Source organism: Scyliorhinus torazame, chromosome 11 (genome assembly GCF_047496885.1).
Source record: "Scyliorhinus torazame isolate Kashiwa2021f chromosome 11, sScyTor2.1, whole genome shotgun sequence".
Lineage (NCBI taxonomy): Eukaryota > Metazoa > Chordata > Chondrichthyes > Carcharhiniformes > Scyliorhinidae > Scyliorhinus > Scyliorhinus torazame.
In genome coordinates this window covers 27,250,458-27,271,086 of record NC_092717.1, presented here as the reverse complement: position 1 = coordinate 27,271,086, position 20,629 = coordinate 27,250,458, and the positions used below count along the sequence as shown (strand labels likewise).

Genomic DNA, 20,629 nt, shown 5'->3' with positions numbered 1-20,629 from the left:
GTCAGATTGCCAGATTTTTGGGTTGGGAATCAGGGAATATGGACATTGTGCGGGAAGTTGCAACTCGAGGCAGAAGACCACCATGATCTTATTGAATGCAGGCTTGAGGGGCCAAATGGTCTACTCCTACTTCTTGGGCGGGATTCTCACATTCGGCGGCAGAGTGTCCATGCCATCGGAAACGCCGTCGCGTTTCACGACGACGTGAATGGGCCATTGGGAATACCGATTCTGGCCCCTACAGGGGGCCAGCATGGCGCTGGAGCGATTCACACCGCTCCAGCCTCTCATCCCGCTGTGAACTGTGCGCCGAGGGATCCGCGCATGCGCAGTGGCGCCAACCCGCGGATGCGGGGTGGCCTCCCTCAACATGCCGGCCCCGACACAACATGATGCGGGAGTTCAGGGGCCGGAGCGGAAGAAAATAGGCCCGGGGAGCGAGAGGCCGGCCCGCCGATCGGTGGGCCCCGATCGCGGGCCGGGCCCCATCGGAAGCCCCCCCGGGGTCGGAACCCCCCTCGCCCCCCTCACAGGCCGCCCCCCGACCCTGCGCGCAGAGTTCACGCCGGCTGCGACCAGGTGTGGACGGCGCCGGCGGGACTCTGCCTTGTTAGAGCGGCCGCTCGGCCCATCCCAGGCCGATAATCGGTGGCCCGGCTGCGTACAGCAGCCCGAGACCGGCGCCGCGCCAATGGCGCAGATTCTACGCTCCGCGGAGAATCGCGTGCCTGCGCGGGGCGGCGGGGCCCGGTCGCGGGGATTCTCCAGCCCAGCCCAAATCCCGCCACTTATGTTCTTATGTTTAACAAGGTTTTTGTTTCATTTACATCGATAGCGAGAAAAAACTTTCGAACCCCAATGAACAATCAAGAAATAAAAGTCCATTTGACCTATTAATGGTCCTTGCCCTAATTCCCTATTTGTTCCAGATTAAGTTACATTTTGGATACTTCTAACACCTCTGTGTTGGTACTAGGCTGTGCAGTTGAACGACGTAAAATATTTACTGTGACACGATTAATTACTTACTCATTCTATCTTTGCAGTATTTTGTGTTTGATTACGTCGGCCCGGCAGAAATATTGTTCGACAGAATCATTAAACTTTCAGTAAGTAATCACCAGATTATACACATTTTAAATTGAATTTTGTAAACAATCAGATAAACGATGCTGCAAAGTTTTAACTAGCCAGTGTACTGTAACTGAATCTCATTACAATTTAGGAAAAGTTAGTCTGTAAAGTCTTTATGATTCAAAAGTGGAAGAGTTCTCGCTGTGATTTTAAACGTGCAGGGTTAGTGTAAACTCAGCGGCAGTGAGTTGGCAATTGGCCATGATCATCCCCGATCGCCAACTTCAGCTGCTTCATCAATGACCTCCCTTCCATCATAAGGTCAGAAGTGGGGATATTCGCTGATGACTGCACAATGTTCAGTACCATTTGTGACTCCTCAGGTATTGAATCAGTCCATGTCCAAATGCAGCAAGACCTGGACAATACCCAGGCTCGGGCTGACAAGTGATAAGTAGCATTTGTGCCACACAAGGACCATCACCAGCAAGAGAGAATCTGACCATCGGGGTCCTTCACATTCAATGGCATTACCATCGTTGAATCCCCCTCTATCGACATCCTGGGGGTTACCATTGACCAGAAGCTAAATTGGACCAGTCAAATAAACACTGTGGCTACAAGAGCAGGTCAGAGGCTATGAAACCCAATTAGGGAAACCATAAAAATAAACTATGAGGATATGCTTATTAAAAATACATTAAAAATTGTCTTCCTGTTTGTTTTACGAAATTAGGTCCAAATTTCACACCTAAAAGTTTACTTTTTGATTTTGATTTGATTTGATTTATTGTCACATGTACCGAAGTACAGTGAAAAGTGTTTTACTGCGGCCGAGGGCACGTACACAGTTCGTATACAGTAGACAAAAGAATAATCAACAGAAAACATTGATAAATGGTACATCGACAAACAGTGATTGGCTACAGTGCAGAACAAGGGGCAAACAAAGCAAATACATGAGCAAGAGCAGCATAGGGCGTCGTGAATAGTGTTCTTACAGGGAACAGATCAGTCCGAGGGGGGAGTCGTTGAGGAGTCTTGTAGCTGTGGGGGGGGGAGGCTGTTCCAAAGTCTGGATGTGCAGGTCTTCAGACTTCTGTACTTTCTGCCTGATGGAAGGGTTTGGAAGAAAGCAATGCCTGGGTGGGAGGGGTCTCTGACAATGCTGTCTGCCTTCCTGAGGCAGTGGGAGGTGTAGACAGAATCAATGTGGGGGTGGCAAGCTTGTGTGATGTGTTGGGCTGAGTTCACCACACTCTGCAGTTTCTTGCGATCTTGGACCGAGCAGTTGCCATACCAGGCTGTGATGCAGCCGGATAGGATGCTCTCTATCGCACATCTGTAGAAGTTTGAGAGAGTCGATGCAGACATGCCAAATTTCTTTAGCTTCGGTAGGAAGTAGAGACGTTGTTGGGCTTTCTTGACTGTTGCATCAACGTGAGTGGACCAGGACAGACTGTTGGTGATGGTGACCCCCAGGAACTTAAAGCTATTGACCATCTCCAATTCGGAGTAATTGATGCAAACGGGAGTGTGTGTCGTGCTGCCCTTCCTGAAGTCGATGATCAGTTCCTTGTTCTTTCCGATATTTAGAGAGAGGTTGTTTTCGGTACACCATGCAACCAAATGATTTATCTCCCTCCTGTAGTCTGATTCTTTGTTGTTTGAGAAACGACCCACCACAGTCGTATCATCCGCAAACTTAAATCTTGCCACATACTCATATGTGTATAGGGAGTACAGTAGAGGACTGAGCACACATTTATTTCATGAATAAAGAAATATCAGCAGATTACCTGATCCAAACTTCCTCATGTTTAGTAGATTGAATGAAAAAGTACAGGAATAAAATGTGAATTTCATTCTTTACATCTAGCTCAGCTGGTTAACCTTTCACTCATTTCCTATTTGTCTAAACATTGATGTAATTACCCAGGTTTTGCATTCCAAACTGATTGGTACGACGTTGATAGGAGCATTTAAGCTGGATGTGGGAACAGTTCACAACGAACCAGGTACATTCAAATATTATCAGCTCAAGTCAAAGCTGTGGGGTTTGGGGTGGGTGGGTGGGGGCGAGGTAATGGTGGGGAGGTGCTTACCTGGCTGTCCTTCCGGACATGCTGGATTGTGTGGAACATCTGAAGGCTGGACATGTCGCAGCACCCATCCGGAGGAATACTGGGTGAGTTCCGTTACCGGAATCGCATTCTGAGCCACGCGGAGTTCAATGTGCAGGCACACCCAGGGATCACAGGATCAAAGAATTTACAGTGCGGAAGGAGGCCATTCGGCCCATCGAGTCTGCACCGGCCCTTGGAAAGAGCACCTCACTTAAGCCCACACTTCCAACCTATCCCTGTCACTAGTAACCCCATCTAACCTTTTTGGACACTAAGGGCAATCTAGCATGGCCAATCCACCTAACCTGCACATCTTTGGACTATGGGAGGAAACCGGAGCACCCGGAGGAAACCCACGCAGACAGGGGGAGAAAGTGCAAACTCCGCACAGACAGTGACCCAAGCCGGGAATCGAACCTGAGACCCTGGTCAAACTTCTCGACATAATCCCTTGTGCACCTTCTGTCTTATCTGTGTTGAGTTGCTTTGTTTCCCACTGAGAAACTGGATTCTGCGCTGGAGCAGGTTTCCTCCTGTATCTACCCATTTCAGAATGGTTTAATTCCTGATTGGGACTAACTTCATTGGATTCAGGGAATTGAGCAAACTGCAACTTCCAGGGATCTATCCAGTTTACCCATTGGGACCTTTTGAAAGAGTAAAAAGAAAATCTTGCATTTGTGTACATCCACCCAGCAACAAATCAAAGTCCTTTATCTGCAGTGGAATTTGGCTTTGATTATTACATGGGCAAACGTGACCAAGATCAGATGAAGGGCTGTATTTTTCTGCTGCTGTGCTGTACGGTGGGGTTAAAATGAAGGCAAATCACTGCATTCCATCTTTGCTACCACTGAACTTAAATTACTGCGCTACGACCTTCCCCTACAACCCTGCTGCCAATACAGGGACCACCATGAGCAGAGTGGCAGTACCAGGATAGAATCTTTACCCATTGCTAACCCACGGCTTCGGGCTTAGAGGGAGACTCTTATTGGGTGGGATTCTCCAGTTGCCCAGCCGCGTATTTCTCGGTACCACACCATTCGTTGGCGGCGGAATTCTATCTTCCTGTTGGAGCCACCCCACGCCACCAGAAATTCCGAGAATTCCGGCCATTACCTCTTTGGCCCGGCCAATTCATTGAGATCCTTTTCTGATATTTAAAAATAAATGTTTGGGGCTCTTCTGCCACTTCTTCTTCTGTTCAAGGACTGTCCAAGGTCCCCATCGCAGCATTGGTGAACTCCATACCCTAGTGGAAGCCAGCACCTCTCTTGGTGCCATTGAGGTCAATTTGGATGCCAACTTTGTATAGGTTACCAGCCTCAATGCAGGAAAATGGGTAAGGGTTAGGGTGATGGGTGGAAATCCTGCCTGACCACAACTCCGTAGCAGCCCAGGAAGGAAAATTCAACCTAAATTATTAATTGATTTGATTTGGGTTGTGTTGGACAGCAGGGGTGAGTTGGCCAGGCCTTCAAGAGAACACTTTTTTTTTAAAAGAGCAGAGGGTTAAAATGCTTTCTAACCCTCTTGATGGAAGACAACATCAATGGCGAAAATTTAATGAAATTGAGGCAGTTAGTCAGCAAACAGTTGTTAGGGACCATGGGCATGCAGCGATTGAAAGATTCAGAATGAAATGGTTTGCAACAAAAATATAAAGTATAGAGTACAAAAAGTACAGATAATTCTTAAATTATTGTTGCCATTGCCATTACAATTTGTTGTTGTCATTTCAATTTGATGGAATTTGATGGTAGCTGGGTTCCCGATGCGGCAGAGAATCAAAAAATCGGGATTGGCACCGAGCGTTGGAAGGCGCCAATCTGATCGCGATGCTCCAGCATCCCGCTGGTGGCTACATCGGGATTCACGCCCATGCGGCAGCGGTAAGTGTATGCAAATGGGCCTTTATGACTCATTGCATAACTTAGTGGGCCGGGCACCCTATGTTCTGGTCCTCCATATTTCTCCGGTTTGCTGGACCGGGAATCACGTGGGCGGGAATCACAACAGGTCTCACCAAACGTGAGCCTGACATGGTGGCCCTCATGATGGGCCAAGGGGGTAACTCCTTAAGGCAGTTGCCCCAAAAATCCATCCAAGGGCCACCCTCCCTCCCTCATAATGCACGACCTGCCCACCCCTCCTCTACTAGAGGCTGGGGCTGGTTTAGCACACTGAGCTAAATCGCTGGCTTTGAAAGCAGACCAAGGCAGGCCAGCAGCACGGTTCAATTCCCGTACCAGCCTTCCCGAACAGGCGCTGGAATGTGGCGACTAGGGGCTTTTCACAGTAACTTCATTTGAAGCCTACTTGTGACAATAAGCGAGTTTCATTTTTTGTTTTGGATAGTCAGAGGCTTTTCCCCGGGGTAGAGGGGTCAATTACTAGGGGGCATAGGTTTAAGGTGAGAGGGGCAAGGTTTAGAGTAGATGTACGAGGCAAATTTTTTACGCAGAGGGTAGTGGGTGCCTGGAACTCGCTACCGGAGGAGGTGGTGGAAGCAGGGACGATAGTGACATTTAAGGGGCATCTTGACAAGTGCATGAATAGGATGGGAATAGAGGGATACGGACCCAGGAAGTGTAGAAGATTTTAGTTTAGTCGGGCAGCATGGTCGGCACGGGCTTGGAGGGCCGAAGTGCCTGTTCCTGGGCTGTACATTTCTTTGTTCTTTGTAGACCAACCCCCCATGTCCCCCCTGGGATCCCCTAAAATGAGGGACCCCCCGGGAGCCCCTAGCTAAAGGAAGCCCCCACAGGGACCCACTCACTAAAGGAACCCTCCCACAGAGATGCCCTAACTAGAGGGACCACCCCACAGGGACCCCCTAACTAGAGGGACGCCCCACAGGGACCACATCAACCACATCAAAGAGAGGTAAATGCATTGCAATCACATGCTTTCAGTGATTGGAATGCACTTAGTGATTGGAATACGCTATCTCTCTTTGATGTGGTTGATGTTTGTAAACATTGGGGATTCAGCACTTAGAGTCACTCATCCACACAGTCACTCACCCACTAAGGGAGATGAATGAATCACGATGTAGAAGCTGCCAATCACAGCCCACTACTAGAAATGAATAAATGGGCTGAAGCTAATGGATCTGAGGGGTTTAGACACAGGTCACAGTTCTCTTTCCAGGAATGGGCACGTAGACAGGTAAGTGTTACAACTTTTGTTCACTGTCCCAGTCTGGACTGCTCTCTAGGTTCCAGACAAGGTTATTTTTTCTTGGGGGGGGCGTCCCTCTAATTACGGGGTCTCTGTTGGAGGTTTCATTAGTTAGGGAGTCTCTGTGGGGGAGTGGGAGTTCCTTTAATTAGGAGGTCCCTATTAAGGGGATCCATGGGGTCTTCTTACTAAGGTGATCCCTGTGGGCGTTCTCACTAGTTAGGGAGGGGGGGTGTTGGGTCACCCCTGTAGTTGGGGGGAAGGAGCAGCACCCAGAAAATCCAGGGGGGCTTCTTTGCCATGTGGGGGTAGGGTGGGGGGCTGATTTGTGGCTCAATATAGCGGCCCAATAGCGGGATTCCCTTTGGAATTCCATCTATTCCTTGCCATGCATAAATTTGTACGGCGAGGAAGAGTGAATTATCCCCTGATTTACACTCCGAGGGGGAACGTAAATCCGAAGTAACTCTGCTCCGGTAGGAGAACACAGGCCTGGATTCTCTTCCGTTCCGGAGACTAAGTGTTGACGCTGGGGCAGGATTTGTGAACTTCCACGACAGCAAAACTCTGGACCAATTCAGCGACCGCGGAGAGGCTAGCACCAGTGCCAAGTGGAACACAATCAATTCCAATGAGAAACGGTGAGGGATTCACCGGGTCCGTGATTGGGAGGCTGACAAGCTGCCGCCGCACAGACACACTGCACTTCCCACACCCACCATCCCAGCCATCAAGCTGGCACTGGTTGTGCTGGAACACGCCCATACAGCTGATGGGTCAGCTGGAGCCAGAGGGTACCTAGGGGAGTGCCCTGGGGGGAGGGCACCCATATGACCTGGGCTGTCAGTGGCGTGCGCAGCTGCACGGCTGCCATACAGGCCGCAGCAATGGCGCTCCATGCCCGTCCACCCAACCCCACAGCCCACCTCCTGGCCAGCCCCCGCTATTCCCTCTGGCCCTGGCAGAAGCTCCCCAGCCAGCGGCATGACTGTCAGCAAGCTATGGTGATGTTGGACACTTGCCGTACCCTCTCTCCCTCCCTCAGCAGCCACATCACCTGTTTCAGGACTTTGAAAAGCACAAGTGAACCTCGCCGTCGGGAATGCGCCCCAGTGGAGGCGGAGCATCTCGGTGGCCCCAGAAAATACCGGGTCGGGACAGCTAATGATATGCCAGCGGCATTTCCTGTACGTGCGGAGTGGGAAACATTGACGCCACTGTCGGGCACCAGAGAATTGCGATGTGGCAGGAACCCGCCACGATTTCGGCGTCAAAACCGATTCTCAGCCCATTTGCATTTCCCGATTCTGGTGTCAGCCGACGCAGAAACCCGCCCATAGGCCGAGATTCTCTGAAACCCCGGCCAAGTGTTGACGCCGGCGTAAACACCGGAGTGGTGTACGCCGGCGCTTCAACGGGCCTCCTGGCCCAGCGATTCACCGGTGTTCAGGGGGCTAGCACAGTGCCGGAGTGCTGCACGCTGCTCTGGCGCCGAAAGGAGGCCCTGCACAGCCGGCGCAGGTCCACGCATGCGCGCGCTGGCCATCTATGTACCAGCGCATGCGTGTTGTTGCTTTCTCCGCGCTGGCATGGAGCAACATGCCGGGGACCTTACAGCGGGCCGCGCGGAATGAGGTCGACACCCTCCAGATTGCGGCCGCCCTCCGATTGGAAGCCCCCGATCACGGGCCTGGACCCCATGGAGTGCCACCCTCCTGGAGTCAGATCCCCCCGCCCCCCCCCAACCAGGACGACCAGCGTGGCCGCGGGTCCGACCTCCCGCCGGGTGATACCAGGTTGGAGCCATGCTGGCAGGACTCGGCAGAACTCGGTGGGAGTTCGGCCCGTCGCCCATGGAGAATTGCTGCGGGCACCTATTTCAGCGGCCCCCGACCGGCACCGCGGCGACCACGCAGCCACGATTGACGCCGATTCTCTGGTCGCCGGTGAATCGCGTTCCGGCTTCGGAGCGGCTTGGCGGGAATCTCCCACGCCCCCGCCGATTCTCCGATCCGCTGCGGGCCCGGAGAATCCCGCCCATAGTCTCCCAAACGGAAAATCTTGCCCGATGTTCTTGCAAAATATTCTGATGAGTACAAGATGACAAACTTCGACAACACATGTCTTTTTCCAGCAATACTCAACATGTGTACTACCAATCGACAAATAATGATAGTAAATAAGGAACAGATTTTATTGTAACCTTTTGATAGACAAGTTATCTCAAACTTGTGACCTGTAGTCCTATTTCCCTAATGCTTATTTCAAAGCACAGCTCGTGATGTGCTGCTGGTTGTGCCGGTGTGCCTGAGACAATAAAGAGTTGAGTAAAGGCACAGATGGGGTCAGTTACTGCACCAGGCATGTGGGGCCATGGAACCAGGCAGCAATTTGCTGACAAATCATAAGGTTGTCGTGCAAGGTTTATTTTTAGCTTTCAGATTGACTTGTGTATTCTGCACTGTACAATTAAATTAATTTACCCCTTACCAGCATTTTGTGAACGCGGATAAAAGAATTGTTTGTTCTGCCCATTTTGTGAGTGACATTTTAAAAAAGCTTCAGGGCACTTTGAAGACTGCATTTCTGCTCAAAAAGGGAAAGGGTCGAAGATTCCTGCAAACTCACCAGTGAACATTAGGGCAGCATGGTAGCACAGCGGTTAGCACAATTGCTTCACAGCTCTAGGGTCCCAGGTTCGATTCCCGGCTTGGGTCACTGCCTGTACGGAGTCTACATGTTCTCCCCGTGTGGTCGTGGGTTTCCTCCGGGTGCTCCGGTTTCCTCCCACAGTCCAAAGATGTTCAGTATAGGTGGATTGGCCTCAGTGTCCAAAATTGCCATTAGTGTTGGGCGGGGTTACTGGGTTACGGGGATAGGGTGGAGGTGTGGGCTTGGGTAGGGTGCTCTTTCCAAGGGCCGGTGCAGACTCGATGGGCCGAATGGCCTCCTTCTGCACTGTAAATTCTATGATTCTGTAAATTCTATGAACATGGAACTGTTGGTTTTTGCGTACCAGTTGTTTAAAAACATCATGCCTTGCATGTGATTCCTTCCGAGCCACACAACTTCCTGACTTGGAACTATGTCACCTTTCCCTCACTGTTGTTGGGTCGAAATCCTGGAACACCCTCCCTAACAGCACAGTGCGTTTTTTATTTGAATGGCGGGGGAACAGTTATAGTTCGATGTCAAGGTTAACAATCTATTCAACCACTTCAGCTGACATTGTGTGAATAATTGTGATGCCACCATATGGATCTCTCTCAGGGATAGAATTCAGTATTTGAGCGAAAGTCTGACTTGGATGGACCCAGTCACAAGTTGAGCTGTTCCTCATGTTCCACTCATCAACAAATGGCCACATTTTCCCCGGCCCGTCCAGGGTTGTCCAGGTTTTCCGTGGAAGTTGAAAACTGGGACTGCGGTTGGTGGTGTTTGCAGTCAACCCGGAGGTGCACCAGCGAGAGGCGGGGCTGTCGTCGGTTTATCGGGCGTAGAGTGTATTCCAGTAGGAGCTCCTAGACGAGCTATGTGGATGGGTGGCACAGTGGGTAGCGTCCCTGCCTCTGAGCCAGAAGCTTCGGGTTCGAATCCCACCCCAGGGCTTGATGGCCAAGTTCATAACACAGCCAAACAGGTGGAGTGTGTCAACCTGCAAAATCCTTCCAACATGCCAATGGCTGGTGGTAAGAGCGGGAGAGAGTCCTGGTCAGCCACGTTTGACATGGAGTGGCACGCCTCAAGCTGTAAGCCCCTGGCGACAAATGAGCGACCATGTCCCGGGATTGCTATCTATGAAAACAGACGGGATGCGAATTGGGGCTGTTTAGCACAGGGCTAAATCGCTGGCTTTGAAAGCAGGCCAGCAGCACGGTTCGATTCCCATAACAGCCTCCCCAAACAGGCGCCGGAATGTGGCGACTAGGGGCTTTTCACAGTAACTTCATTTGAAGCCTACTTGTGACAATAAGCGATTTTCATTTTCATTTCATTTCATTTTTCAATTGGACTGTGGATGTGTCTACAACACACAGACTGCAATGGTTCACCAACGTGGTGCAGCTGGAGCAATTAGGGAATAAATCTTGGCCTTGTCAGCAATGCCCACATCTTATGAACAAAAATGAACAAAAATGCATGGTTTGGGGGCAATTTTTTAAAATTCTAATTGCCGTGTGACCTGCTGGACTGTAGCAGTAACACAGCAAAAATGTAATTCTGACTGGTTATTCATAATTTAAAAATGTGAATTAAAGTGAATATACCGAATTAACCTTTCCTCTTGTCCTTGCTTTAGGCCATCAGTTTTGTAACAAGTGGGCACCTCTTACCGACCCGAGTGATATCAAAACTGGAGTGAAAGGTTACCTTAAATGTGACATCTCTGTCATTGGGAAAGGAGATAGCACTCGACCCCCTCAGAAACCCAGCGAAGGCACCGAGGAAGAAATTGAAAAGTACGTTTGTACAGTCATCCCTCCTGAGCAACGTTGTGATGGACGTACTGGAAATGCCCAGCATGTTGGACAGCAGAGAGAGCGAAACATAGTTAATGGGTGTGGAATTTTACAGCCCCTCCCACCGATGGGATTTTCCAGTCCCTCCGAAGTCTGTAAACGTTTGATTGGCTCGCCTCACTTTCTGGCCCCGCCCACCACTGCGACAGGGCCGTGAAGGTCTGTCCCATGGGGGTGATTTTGCGGCCACGTTTGCTGTCAGTGAGAACGGCGGCGGGAAACCGCGCGAGAGTTGGCAATTCTGCCGCCGTTTTCCGATTTTCCCTGTCACTCGCTGGTGATGTAATGAGGTTCCTGCCCAGAAAGGGCGGGCAACTCATTTAAATGCATTAACGTGTGTTTAAAGGGCCTTCTCTTCACGTTATTCCCTGCTTTCTCTCTCCCTCCCTTTTTGAATATCGGAGTGACGTGAGCTACCCTCCAATCTGCAGGGACAGTTCCAGAGTCTATCGAATCCCGGAAGATGACCACCAATGCACCCACTATTTCCAGAGCCACCTCCTTAAGCACTCTGGGATGCAGGTTCTCAGGCCCTGGGGATCTATCCACCTTCAATCCCATCAGTTTTCCCAGCACCATTTCTCTACTAATGTTGATCTCCCTCAGTTCTTCCCTCTCTCTAAACCTTTCATTCTCCAAAATTTCTGGTATCTGATTTGTGTCCTCATTTGTGAAGACAGAACCAAAGTATGTATTCAATTGCTCAGTCATTTCTTTGTCCCTTATTATACATTCCCCTGTTTCTGCCTGTAGGGGGCCTACATTTCTCTTTACCAATCTCTTTCTCTTCACATATCTATAGAAACTCTTAGTGTCAGTCTTTATGTTCCCTGCAAGCTTACGTTCGTGCTGTATTTTCCCTTTCTTAATCAATACCTTGGTCCTTCTTTGCTGAATTCTAAATTGCTCCCAATCCTCAGACTTATTATTTTTCTTGGCCAACCTGTCGGCTTCTTCCTTGGATTGGATACTATTTCTAATTTCCTTTAATTTCCATGGAGTGGCCCTCTTACCCATTTTGCTTGGTGTCAGACAGGAATGAACAGTTGCTGCAGTTTCCCCATGCGTTCCTTGAATGTTTGCCATTGCCTATCCACTGTCATCCCTTTAAGTAACTCTCCCCAATCTATCAAGGCTAACTCACACCTCATTGGCCCCTTAGTGGGCTAAATCGCCTACTTGATTGTCGGTGGGCCCCGCTTCCGACTCTCGCACGTGCCCACTGACCGGAATTTCGCGCGCGTTGCGTGATGATGTCGGGAGTTGTGCCCGAAGACCTCTTTTGCGATTTCACGGTTAGGTTTTCGGGTTGGGCGCGGGCCCTGAGCAACGTAAAGTTCTGGCCAAAATGTGTGTTTAGCGTTTGTTCACCAGAAATGAACATCTTCAAAAGTATTTGTTTTCAACTAAATTTAGTGAATCTGCTTTTTCATTTAAATACATTGTGCTGAGGGGTTGATTTAAATGCCACTGAATTGGATATGTCCCAGTTCAGGCACCCAGTGGCAGCAGTAAGCGTTGGCAGGACAGCTGCACACAGTTTGATGCAAAGTAATATCTTCTCTCTCCTGCTCGCAGCAGTGCGACATTCATTGTTCTGCACCGGCCCTCATTAGGCCTGCTGTCAATGACATGGCCCCACTTGGTAGTGAATTGGGGACAGTTTTTGCCCCTCAGGCCCGTGGAACCAGGATTGTGCTCCGGCCAAACACATTTCGCATCGAACCCTTGCAGCCAGTACGCCGAGATTCCGATCGCACCCCTCCCACCGCCATGCTTAAATGTTGTTTCCCACGGTTTTGTGCTTCGGTCGGCAATCAACCGTTTTTTAAAAAATGTAAAAGTGGTTGAATTTTTATTTACAGTGCAATTTTTGATCTTTAAAGGAATCTGCTTATTCCAGTCGGGCTACCAACGGAGAGGCCGTGGGCCAGGTTTTTTGTCAAAATTTACAAAGCTCAGGGATTGCCGAAGATGAATTCCAGCCTCATGGCAAATGTAACAAAAGCGTTCATGGGAGACAACAAGGATTTTGTGGACCCATATGTCCTCGTCACCTTTTCTGGCCAAAAGGTATTTCCTTTAAAATTATTCCCCTGTTTATCAGCACGTTCATCGAACAAGTCTGTAAACCTCACCAAAGTGATTGAAACATGAAATTGAAACCAGACTATATAGCTTTGTGTTTGTTTACATATAACTTTATTAATTTTGTCCTGAGTAGGATTACTGCAGACTGGGTGACTAGGCCTCTTTTTATTTTGCACGTTAATTATGACAAAAACGAGAGGTCTGATTTAGTCTTGCCTTGCCAGGGGAAACCTGGTAGGTGGTTAGTTAAAATAGCGACACCGATATTGCACCCTTGTGAGGTGCAATTTTATTCTGTTCTTTTGGGCAGGGCCGCTGGAAACATCCACTGGAAGACAATGAGGCCTTTCTTTAAATTAGCAAATTGGGCTCTGATCATGCCATTGGGACCCACCTGTATTTTAAGCCAAGGCCTACGTGAGGAAGCCGTCATAACTTAGAAATATAGGAACAGCAGTTGGTCATTTAGGGCCTCAAGCCTGCTCCATAATTCAATGAGATCCCGGGTGATCTGTCTCTTAACTGCATCCACTGGCCTTGGCTTCATTTTCTTCTATCTGTCTGTCTCACAAAAATCTGTTGATGTCACATTTAAAAGCATTAATTAAGATAGTACTTATTGCTTGTTGTGGTGAACGTATTGCTACTGCAATTCACCACTGTATTGTACTGTACTATGTTGATGCCCCTGTGGGCTCCGCCCCCTCGGGGGTGGTATATAAACCTGCAGCCTGTAGGCGGCACTCAGTACAGAGCAGTCGCAGGCAGGCACAGATCTAGCTTATTAAAACCACTGTTCACTTCTACTAATCATCTCATGTGAATTGACGGTCGCATCACTTCTTATGGGAGAGAGTTTGATGATTCTGCTACCCTTTGTGTTAAGGAGCGTTTCCCCACACCTCTCCCCATTAGCCTGCCTCTGATTTGAAGATTTTATCCCCTTGCTTCCCAACAGTTGAAAACGTTTCTCTCCCCTCTACCCTTTCAAAAGCTTGAAACGTCAATCTTTACTGTTCTATATTCCCATAAATGCCAAGGCCGAGATTTTCCGCCACCCCCCACTCTCCAAATGGACACTGTCACTGAGCTACATTGGTACCATACCTACAATTGTTCAGCCCTTGTTACCAGCGTTTAATAATAATGACCCACTCAGGTACTTTATACTCAATGTCACGTAATCTGTTTTTGTCACGTATTTTCAATTATTGTAGGAATTTGTAATTTTTTCAATACACCATGAAAATATGGGGTTCCTCAATCCCGTGTTTCTCAGTGGCGCGCTATTCGCTGGTGCCGGAATTCTGTCTTCCCGCCGCTTGCCGATGGGTTTTCCCATTGAAGCCACCCCACGCCATTGGGAAATCCACAGATGCACATGTGCTGCCAGCGGGAACGACTGTAGAATTCCAGCCATGCTTTGTAACAGTATTGTAGTTGCTGTCTCACGATATCTGGGTAATCATTGGAATGAGGTCGCTGCTGAATCTGCAGAAAGATAGAACATACAGTGCAGAAGGAGGCCATTCGGCCCATCGGGGCTGCACCGACCCACTTAAGCTCTCACTTCCACCCTATCCTTGTAACCCAATAAGCCCTCCTAACCTTTTTGGGCACTAAGGGCAATTTATCATGGCCAATCCACCTAACCTGCACGTTTTTGGACTGTGGGAGGAAACCGTAGCACCCGGAGGAAACCCACGCAGACACGGGGAGAATGTGCAGACTCCGCACAGACAGTGACCCAGCGGGTAATCGAACCTGGGACCCTGGCGCTGTGAAGCCGCAGTGCTATCCACTTGTGCTACCGCGCTGCCCTGAATTCTCGGGCCGTTGGGATCACTGCCAGCGCATCCCTAACCGCAGTGTGCTTGAGTTTGGCTGGCTGAGGTTCCCTTCGAGCACCCACGACTAGCTGATTGTATGGAATTATTTATTCTCTGCACCATGACGGAACTTTCCTCTTTCCTTCCATCCATCAGGGCCGAACATCTGTGCAGAAAAGCTGCGCTGAGCCTGTGTGGAGTGAACAGATAATTTTTAAAGAAATGTTCCCACCCCTTTGCCGGCGAGTCAAAATTCAGGTGTGGGATGAAGGGAACGTCAATGATGTTGCCATAGGAACTCATTACATTGACTTGAAGAAAATATCAAATGACCACGATGGAGATAAAGGTTAAAAGGCATTTGTGAAATTTCTCAGCAGAAGAATCAAAATGTTCATTGAAATAAATATTATGTCAGCATTTAGTGACTGAATAGGATCACTGCATTTCAAATAAAAGCTGTTGAATGGTTACATCTACCAGCAGCAAGATGGTAATTGCTGATAAGATTGCGCCTCTCCCGATTTAACTATTTAAGACTTTCAAACAAATTCTTCAGATGTCAAAAAGTCTGTGAGTTTTAGTTGTCGGCAATGACGATAAATAAGGGCCAGAATTCTCTGGCCGTTGGGATTTTCTTTCCCCCCCCCGCCAGCCCACCCCCATCCGCAGGTTTCCCAGCGGCGTGGGGTGGTTCCAAAGGGAAAAGTCATTGACAAGCAGCGGGAAGAGAGAATCATGCCCCCAGCGAAACACGGCGCTTGGGGGCCGGATAATCCAGCCCAGGATACCGGGCCGGACTTTCCAGCCCCCCCCCCCCGCCCCATTCTCTCTCCCCCCCCCCCCTTCCCCCGGTTATCAGTGGGCAGGAAAGCCAGTGAGGGGTGTGGAGAATCCGCAAAACGCTTTTACACTTCTGGGGTTTCCTGTTGCCATTGACTCCGCCCCCACACCATGAAAGGTCAGAACCTCATTACCATATATTTAAATATTATTAGCAGGTTTCCCTGCTGTATTATCCCCCCCCCCCCCCCACGTAGGGATTCCACCAACCACCACCCCCCTCCCCCCCCCCCCCCCCAACCAGCCAGCGGGGTTTACAACATACCTGGACAAATCGGGACCTGATAAATGGTCCCCTGCCATTTATCAGGTCCCCTGGGGGGGGGGGGGGGGGGGGGAGAAGGTCACGCCCAGGCAGTCCCCCCTGGGAGTGCCCCCTGGCCAGTGTGACGTTGTGGGACCCACCTCCGGAATCTAGAGTTATAGGGCACGATTGAACCAAACGGGAACTACATCTCATAGCGAGCGCGTTTAGCTACCTGTTTCCTGGTGCTCGCAGCACCGAGAAACACAATGCTATCTATTGTGACTCCGGTTAGATATGGGGCCTCAGTGGGGAATGCACGGCCGAGGCCGCACTTAGTCCCATTTCTTGCTCTGAGGAGCTCCGCTCGCCGGAAATCCTCAGTGCAGGAAGAGATTAGGATACATAGATAAATAGAAGATAGGAGCAGGAGGAGGCCTTTTGGCCCTTCGAGCCTGCTCCGCCATTCATCACGATCAAGGCTGATCATCCAACTCAATAGCCTAATCCTGCTTTCTCCCCATAGCCTTTGATCCCATTCTCCCCAAGTGCTATATCCAGCCGCCTCTTGAATATATTCATTTTTGAATGGCGTCCCGATTTCTAGAGACCCTGATATGATCCCTGAACTACCCCCAAGCCCCAGCTCACTGTAAGGGGGTCCCTGGGCTTGCCCACAACCCTGCCACCCCTCACACACGGCACCACACGGCATGATCACCACTGCGCAAAAATGCCAGCACCTTGGCAGTGCCAACTTGTTACCCTGGAAGTGCCCCTGCTAGCTGTCAGTGCTGCTTGGGCACCTTGGCAGTGCCAGGCTGGCACCCAGGTGGCTGGCACTGCAAGGGTGCCAAACTGGCAATGCCAAGGTGTCCAGGTGGCACCAGCAGTGCCAGAGTACCACCCTGCCTAGATGGCATGCTCCTGCTGACCTCCAAATGCCTGGGAGACCTCTACGAGTGCTGTTTTGTCTGGTCCTCATTTGAGGAGACCAGTACTGAACGGTGCTCACCCGAGGTCTCCAAGATGAAGAGGATAGATCCCAAGGCCTTGGTTAACCCGGCGAGCTGCATATTAGAGTGAGATTAACATTCTCACTTTAATATACAGATTTGCCAAAAGGTGACCCCGACAACAATGGGTGGGCTGCACTTCGTGACGTCTCGCGAGATCGCGTTAGATCTCTTGAGGCATGATGAGCCACGTAGATCCCGGGAGCGGGATCTCCCGGCAGTTACCGACCACGGTGTGCCACGGCGCACCGCTTTTCAGGCGCAACGCGGCCGGTAGATCGTGCCCATAGAGTGAATAATCTTTTGGCAATGTATCAAAACCATGACGGGAGAAACTGGCAGTACAGCTGTCAGGCTACAGACCACTTTTCCCTCCTGACTTGGCACATTGTCAAAAAAAGAAAATACATTGACTGACATCACAATGGTGACAAAATACAAATTGTGAAAGTTATAAAGGGACATTTTCTTCAATTGCACTCCTGGCTCAGAATTGTGCCTAATGCTATTGCAGTCAGTAATTTGGATGGACCCTTTACACAATTCCTAGCATTAATTCAAATGGATGGAACATTGAAGAATTTTAATCTGTATTTCCGGCGTATGGGGTGCACAATTTTGGAAAATGGCCCCTATATTGTTAAGTAAAGCAGGAGTTTGACTTCACTGGGGATAGAATTTGCATCAGCTGGTCACTGAATAACAGGAGGGGTTGTATTGACCTTTGAAAGAGGTCAGATTTGAAAAAACCAAGAGGATTCTTGTTCTGAGTACTTTACGTAATTGATTTAAACAAATTGTTCATTGTGACGAAGGAGTAAAGTTCCTGGGAACAGAATCGGAGAATTCCTACAGTGCGGAAGCAGGCCATTCAGCCCATCGAGTCTGCACCGACCCTCTGAAAGAGCGCCCCACCTAGGCCCAGACCCCCACCCTATCCCCATAACCCCACCTAACTTTTGGACACTCAGGGGCAATTTAGCACGGCCAATCCACCTAACAAGCGCATCTTTGGACTGTGGGAGGAAACCGGAGCACCCGGAGGAAACCCACGCACACACGGGGAGAACGTGCAAACTCCTCACAGACACTGAAGGCCGGAATTGAACCCGGGCCCCTGCCGCTGTGAAGCAGCAGTGTCGCTATGCACAGTTTGTCAGTTAGGAGATAAGAAAAGGCCCCAAAGGATTCCCCAGGGGACAATATAATTATGGAATTAGGTTTTGGGTAAAGATATTGAAACTGATTGTTTAAATTGATCCAAGTGAGAAGAAAAAGCATTTTGGAGACAGATGGGTTAAGAATGTGTTTCGGAGACAAGTAGGTGAGGTTAATCTCTGGAGATTGAATGGACTGCAAATAATAATGACAAAAAGACATGACTAAAACCATGAAATAAAATTCTAATGTTAGAAAATTGAAAAATGATTTCAAACGAACAACATTTTGGTTTTCTTTTCCTTTAAGGATTTTTGCCAACGTTTGGACCAGCGTGGATCAATTTGTATGGCTCAACCCGCAATTATACCCTCATGGATGATAATCAGGAGCTCAATGAGGGCTTTGGGGAAGGTGTATCGTTCAGGGGCCGACTCCTGATTCAAATCGCAGTGGAGATTCTGTCGGCGGGTGCAGCTGATTCCAAATTCTCTAAGTTAGCCAAGCAATTGAAAATTGTGTCTAAAGAGCCCAAATCTGGAAAAGACCAGAAGTTGTCGCCCGCACTCGAGGAATCCAAATCCCCTCACCTTTCTGATAAGGCAAACTCGACTGAGGTCGAAGTGGAACCAATCGAGCCTTCTACTTGGGTTTGTTTTACAGTCCTTCCATGTTAATTTGGCAACAAGGGTATGAAGGGCTGGGAGGAATGAAATTGTGACCTCAAAAACCCCCAGCCGCATGTTTCTCGGCAGCAGGAGGTGGCGCACTGTTTGCTGTTGGCGGGATTCTTCGTTCCCTACACTGTCAATGGAACTTGCTATTGGAGACGCCCCACATCGCCGGGAAACCCATGGGCGGGGGTGAGCCGCCGGCGACCAGAGAAACCATCCCTCGCTCGCTGCCTCTTTTCTGCCCTATGGGCTGGGCACAAGGCATGACTCTGTGCTCTGGCACTGTGTTTAAATTAATTAAATAATTCTAAAAACAAAACATCCCACCGGCCCTCACCTCTCACACACTCCCTTTGCCCCATCCATGCCATCCTATTCCAATCCATGCCCCCACCCACCCCATAGCCCCTTACACCTATGCCAGCTTAGTGCCCTCAACCCACCCCCATTTACTTATACACCCATGCCAACTCATGCCGACTCATTTCCCCACCCACAACCCCTGTCCCTTACCCCCTCCATGACAAGTTACCTAGGGGCTGATTCAGCGTAATGGAGTGCTGCTGTGGTTTGGAAGCCTTCCAGGTGTTCAGAGGGCATGGAGATTAAAGTGGCCAGAGGGCATGGAGATTAAAGTGGCCAGGCCGCTTCAATGTTTTGTCAGTACACAGACAAGAATGAAGATTTTGATCAGAGAGGTGCCTGAAATCACCATGCCAAGAGTGATATTCAGGTTGCTCAGGGCTGAAAGGGGCAGTCCAGCCATGAGACCCCCTATTCAAGAAGAGAGTCCTGAGGTCAGCACCTTGCCCCCAGTCTGAGCTCACCCAACCCTTGGGGGACCTCCCTCTGTACCTTGGCAGCTGCAGAGGGGCACATGGGCACTGCACCTACCTCCTTGACACCCCCTCAGCATCCAATGTGCCAGACCAGGGTGCCACTGCCAGGGTGGCAGGGGGAAGTGTGCCGTTGGCACTGGCAAGGGCTGGGGCCTGAACGGGGACCTGAGGGGGGAGGGGTGATGAGGGTGTAGTGGGTCATCCTTATGCGTGCATGGTGTGGGTAGTGGTGACCTATTATTTTAGAGGTGGGGGGAGGATTCCCCTCTTTGCTGAGGAGTTGGGGGTGCTCCCCTTGACATTGGGAGGTCACCATTTCCATTGTTGGGGGAGATGGGACTGTTTGTGAATGCTGGGATCTTGGTGCTCTGGCACTGTGTTTAAATTAATTTAATTAATTTAATTAACTGTTCAACTTTGATAGCTTTGACACATCCTGGACTGCTCTTTAACTCTGCCTTGACAGTTGGACAGTTTCTTGACAGCTTGACAGTTCATTGACAGTTCCAATGAGTATGTGTGTAAAAGTTATTTAGTCAAGTTCATTTCTAACAATCCCAGAGAGTGCCTTACCTCTCCCAAAGGTGTCCTGTGAGCCTATCCAAAGGTGTACCTTAACTCTTTAAAGGGGAATCCTCCAAACTAATCCACCAAGTTGAGACAACTTCTTACCTATTCTAATCTGCAGACTCCAGATTTCACATTCTAGGCCTTCCAAAATCTCACTTCAGTGCAGACAGCTGGCGACTTAAATGACCATTTGCCTCCATGAATTGCACACGTGCAAATCCCGGCCTGATTCCAGTCCCGACCCCACAAAGATGGGAAATGGCGGATTCAGGTCTTGACTTAAAATTTTTGACCAGGATTTTTGCCACGACGAGGAGGCCCTCTGTTGTAATGAAAGCCCGGCCCTGAAAGTCTATTCACAGTCAGCACAGCAGCTCCTGCCTTGGTATTCAGGGGCGAACATCTTCCCAGTAAATCAACCCAGTAAAGCCACCCAAGGCTTGTTGGGCAAAATTCGGA

At 49.6% G+C, this 20,629-nt stretch overlaps 1 protein-coding gene across 1 annotated transcript in view; it reads left to right on the top strand.

Annotated features, from left to right (window-relative positions):
* The window catches only part of fer1l6 (fer-1 like family member 6), a 203,395-nt gene that overhangs the window by 40,359 nt on the left and 142,407 nt on the right, over positions 1-20,629 (top strand). Inside the window, exons 6-11 of the mRNA XM_072467070.1 lie at positions 1,047-1,109; positions 3,014-3,092; positions 10,687-10,846; positions 12,793-12,979; positions 14,983-15,175; positions 18,397-18,737. Of these exons, the coding sequence (XP_072323171.1) occupies positions 1,047-1,109; positions 3,014-3,092; positions 10,687-10,846; positions 12,793-12,979; positions 14,983-15,175; positions 18,397-18,737 (1,023 nt within the window). The remainder of the gene's footprint in view (positions 1-1,046; positions 1,110-3,013; positions 3,093-10,686; positions 10,847-12,792; positions 12,980-14,982; positions 15,176-18,396; positions 18,738-20,629) is intronic.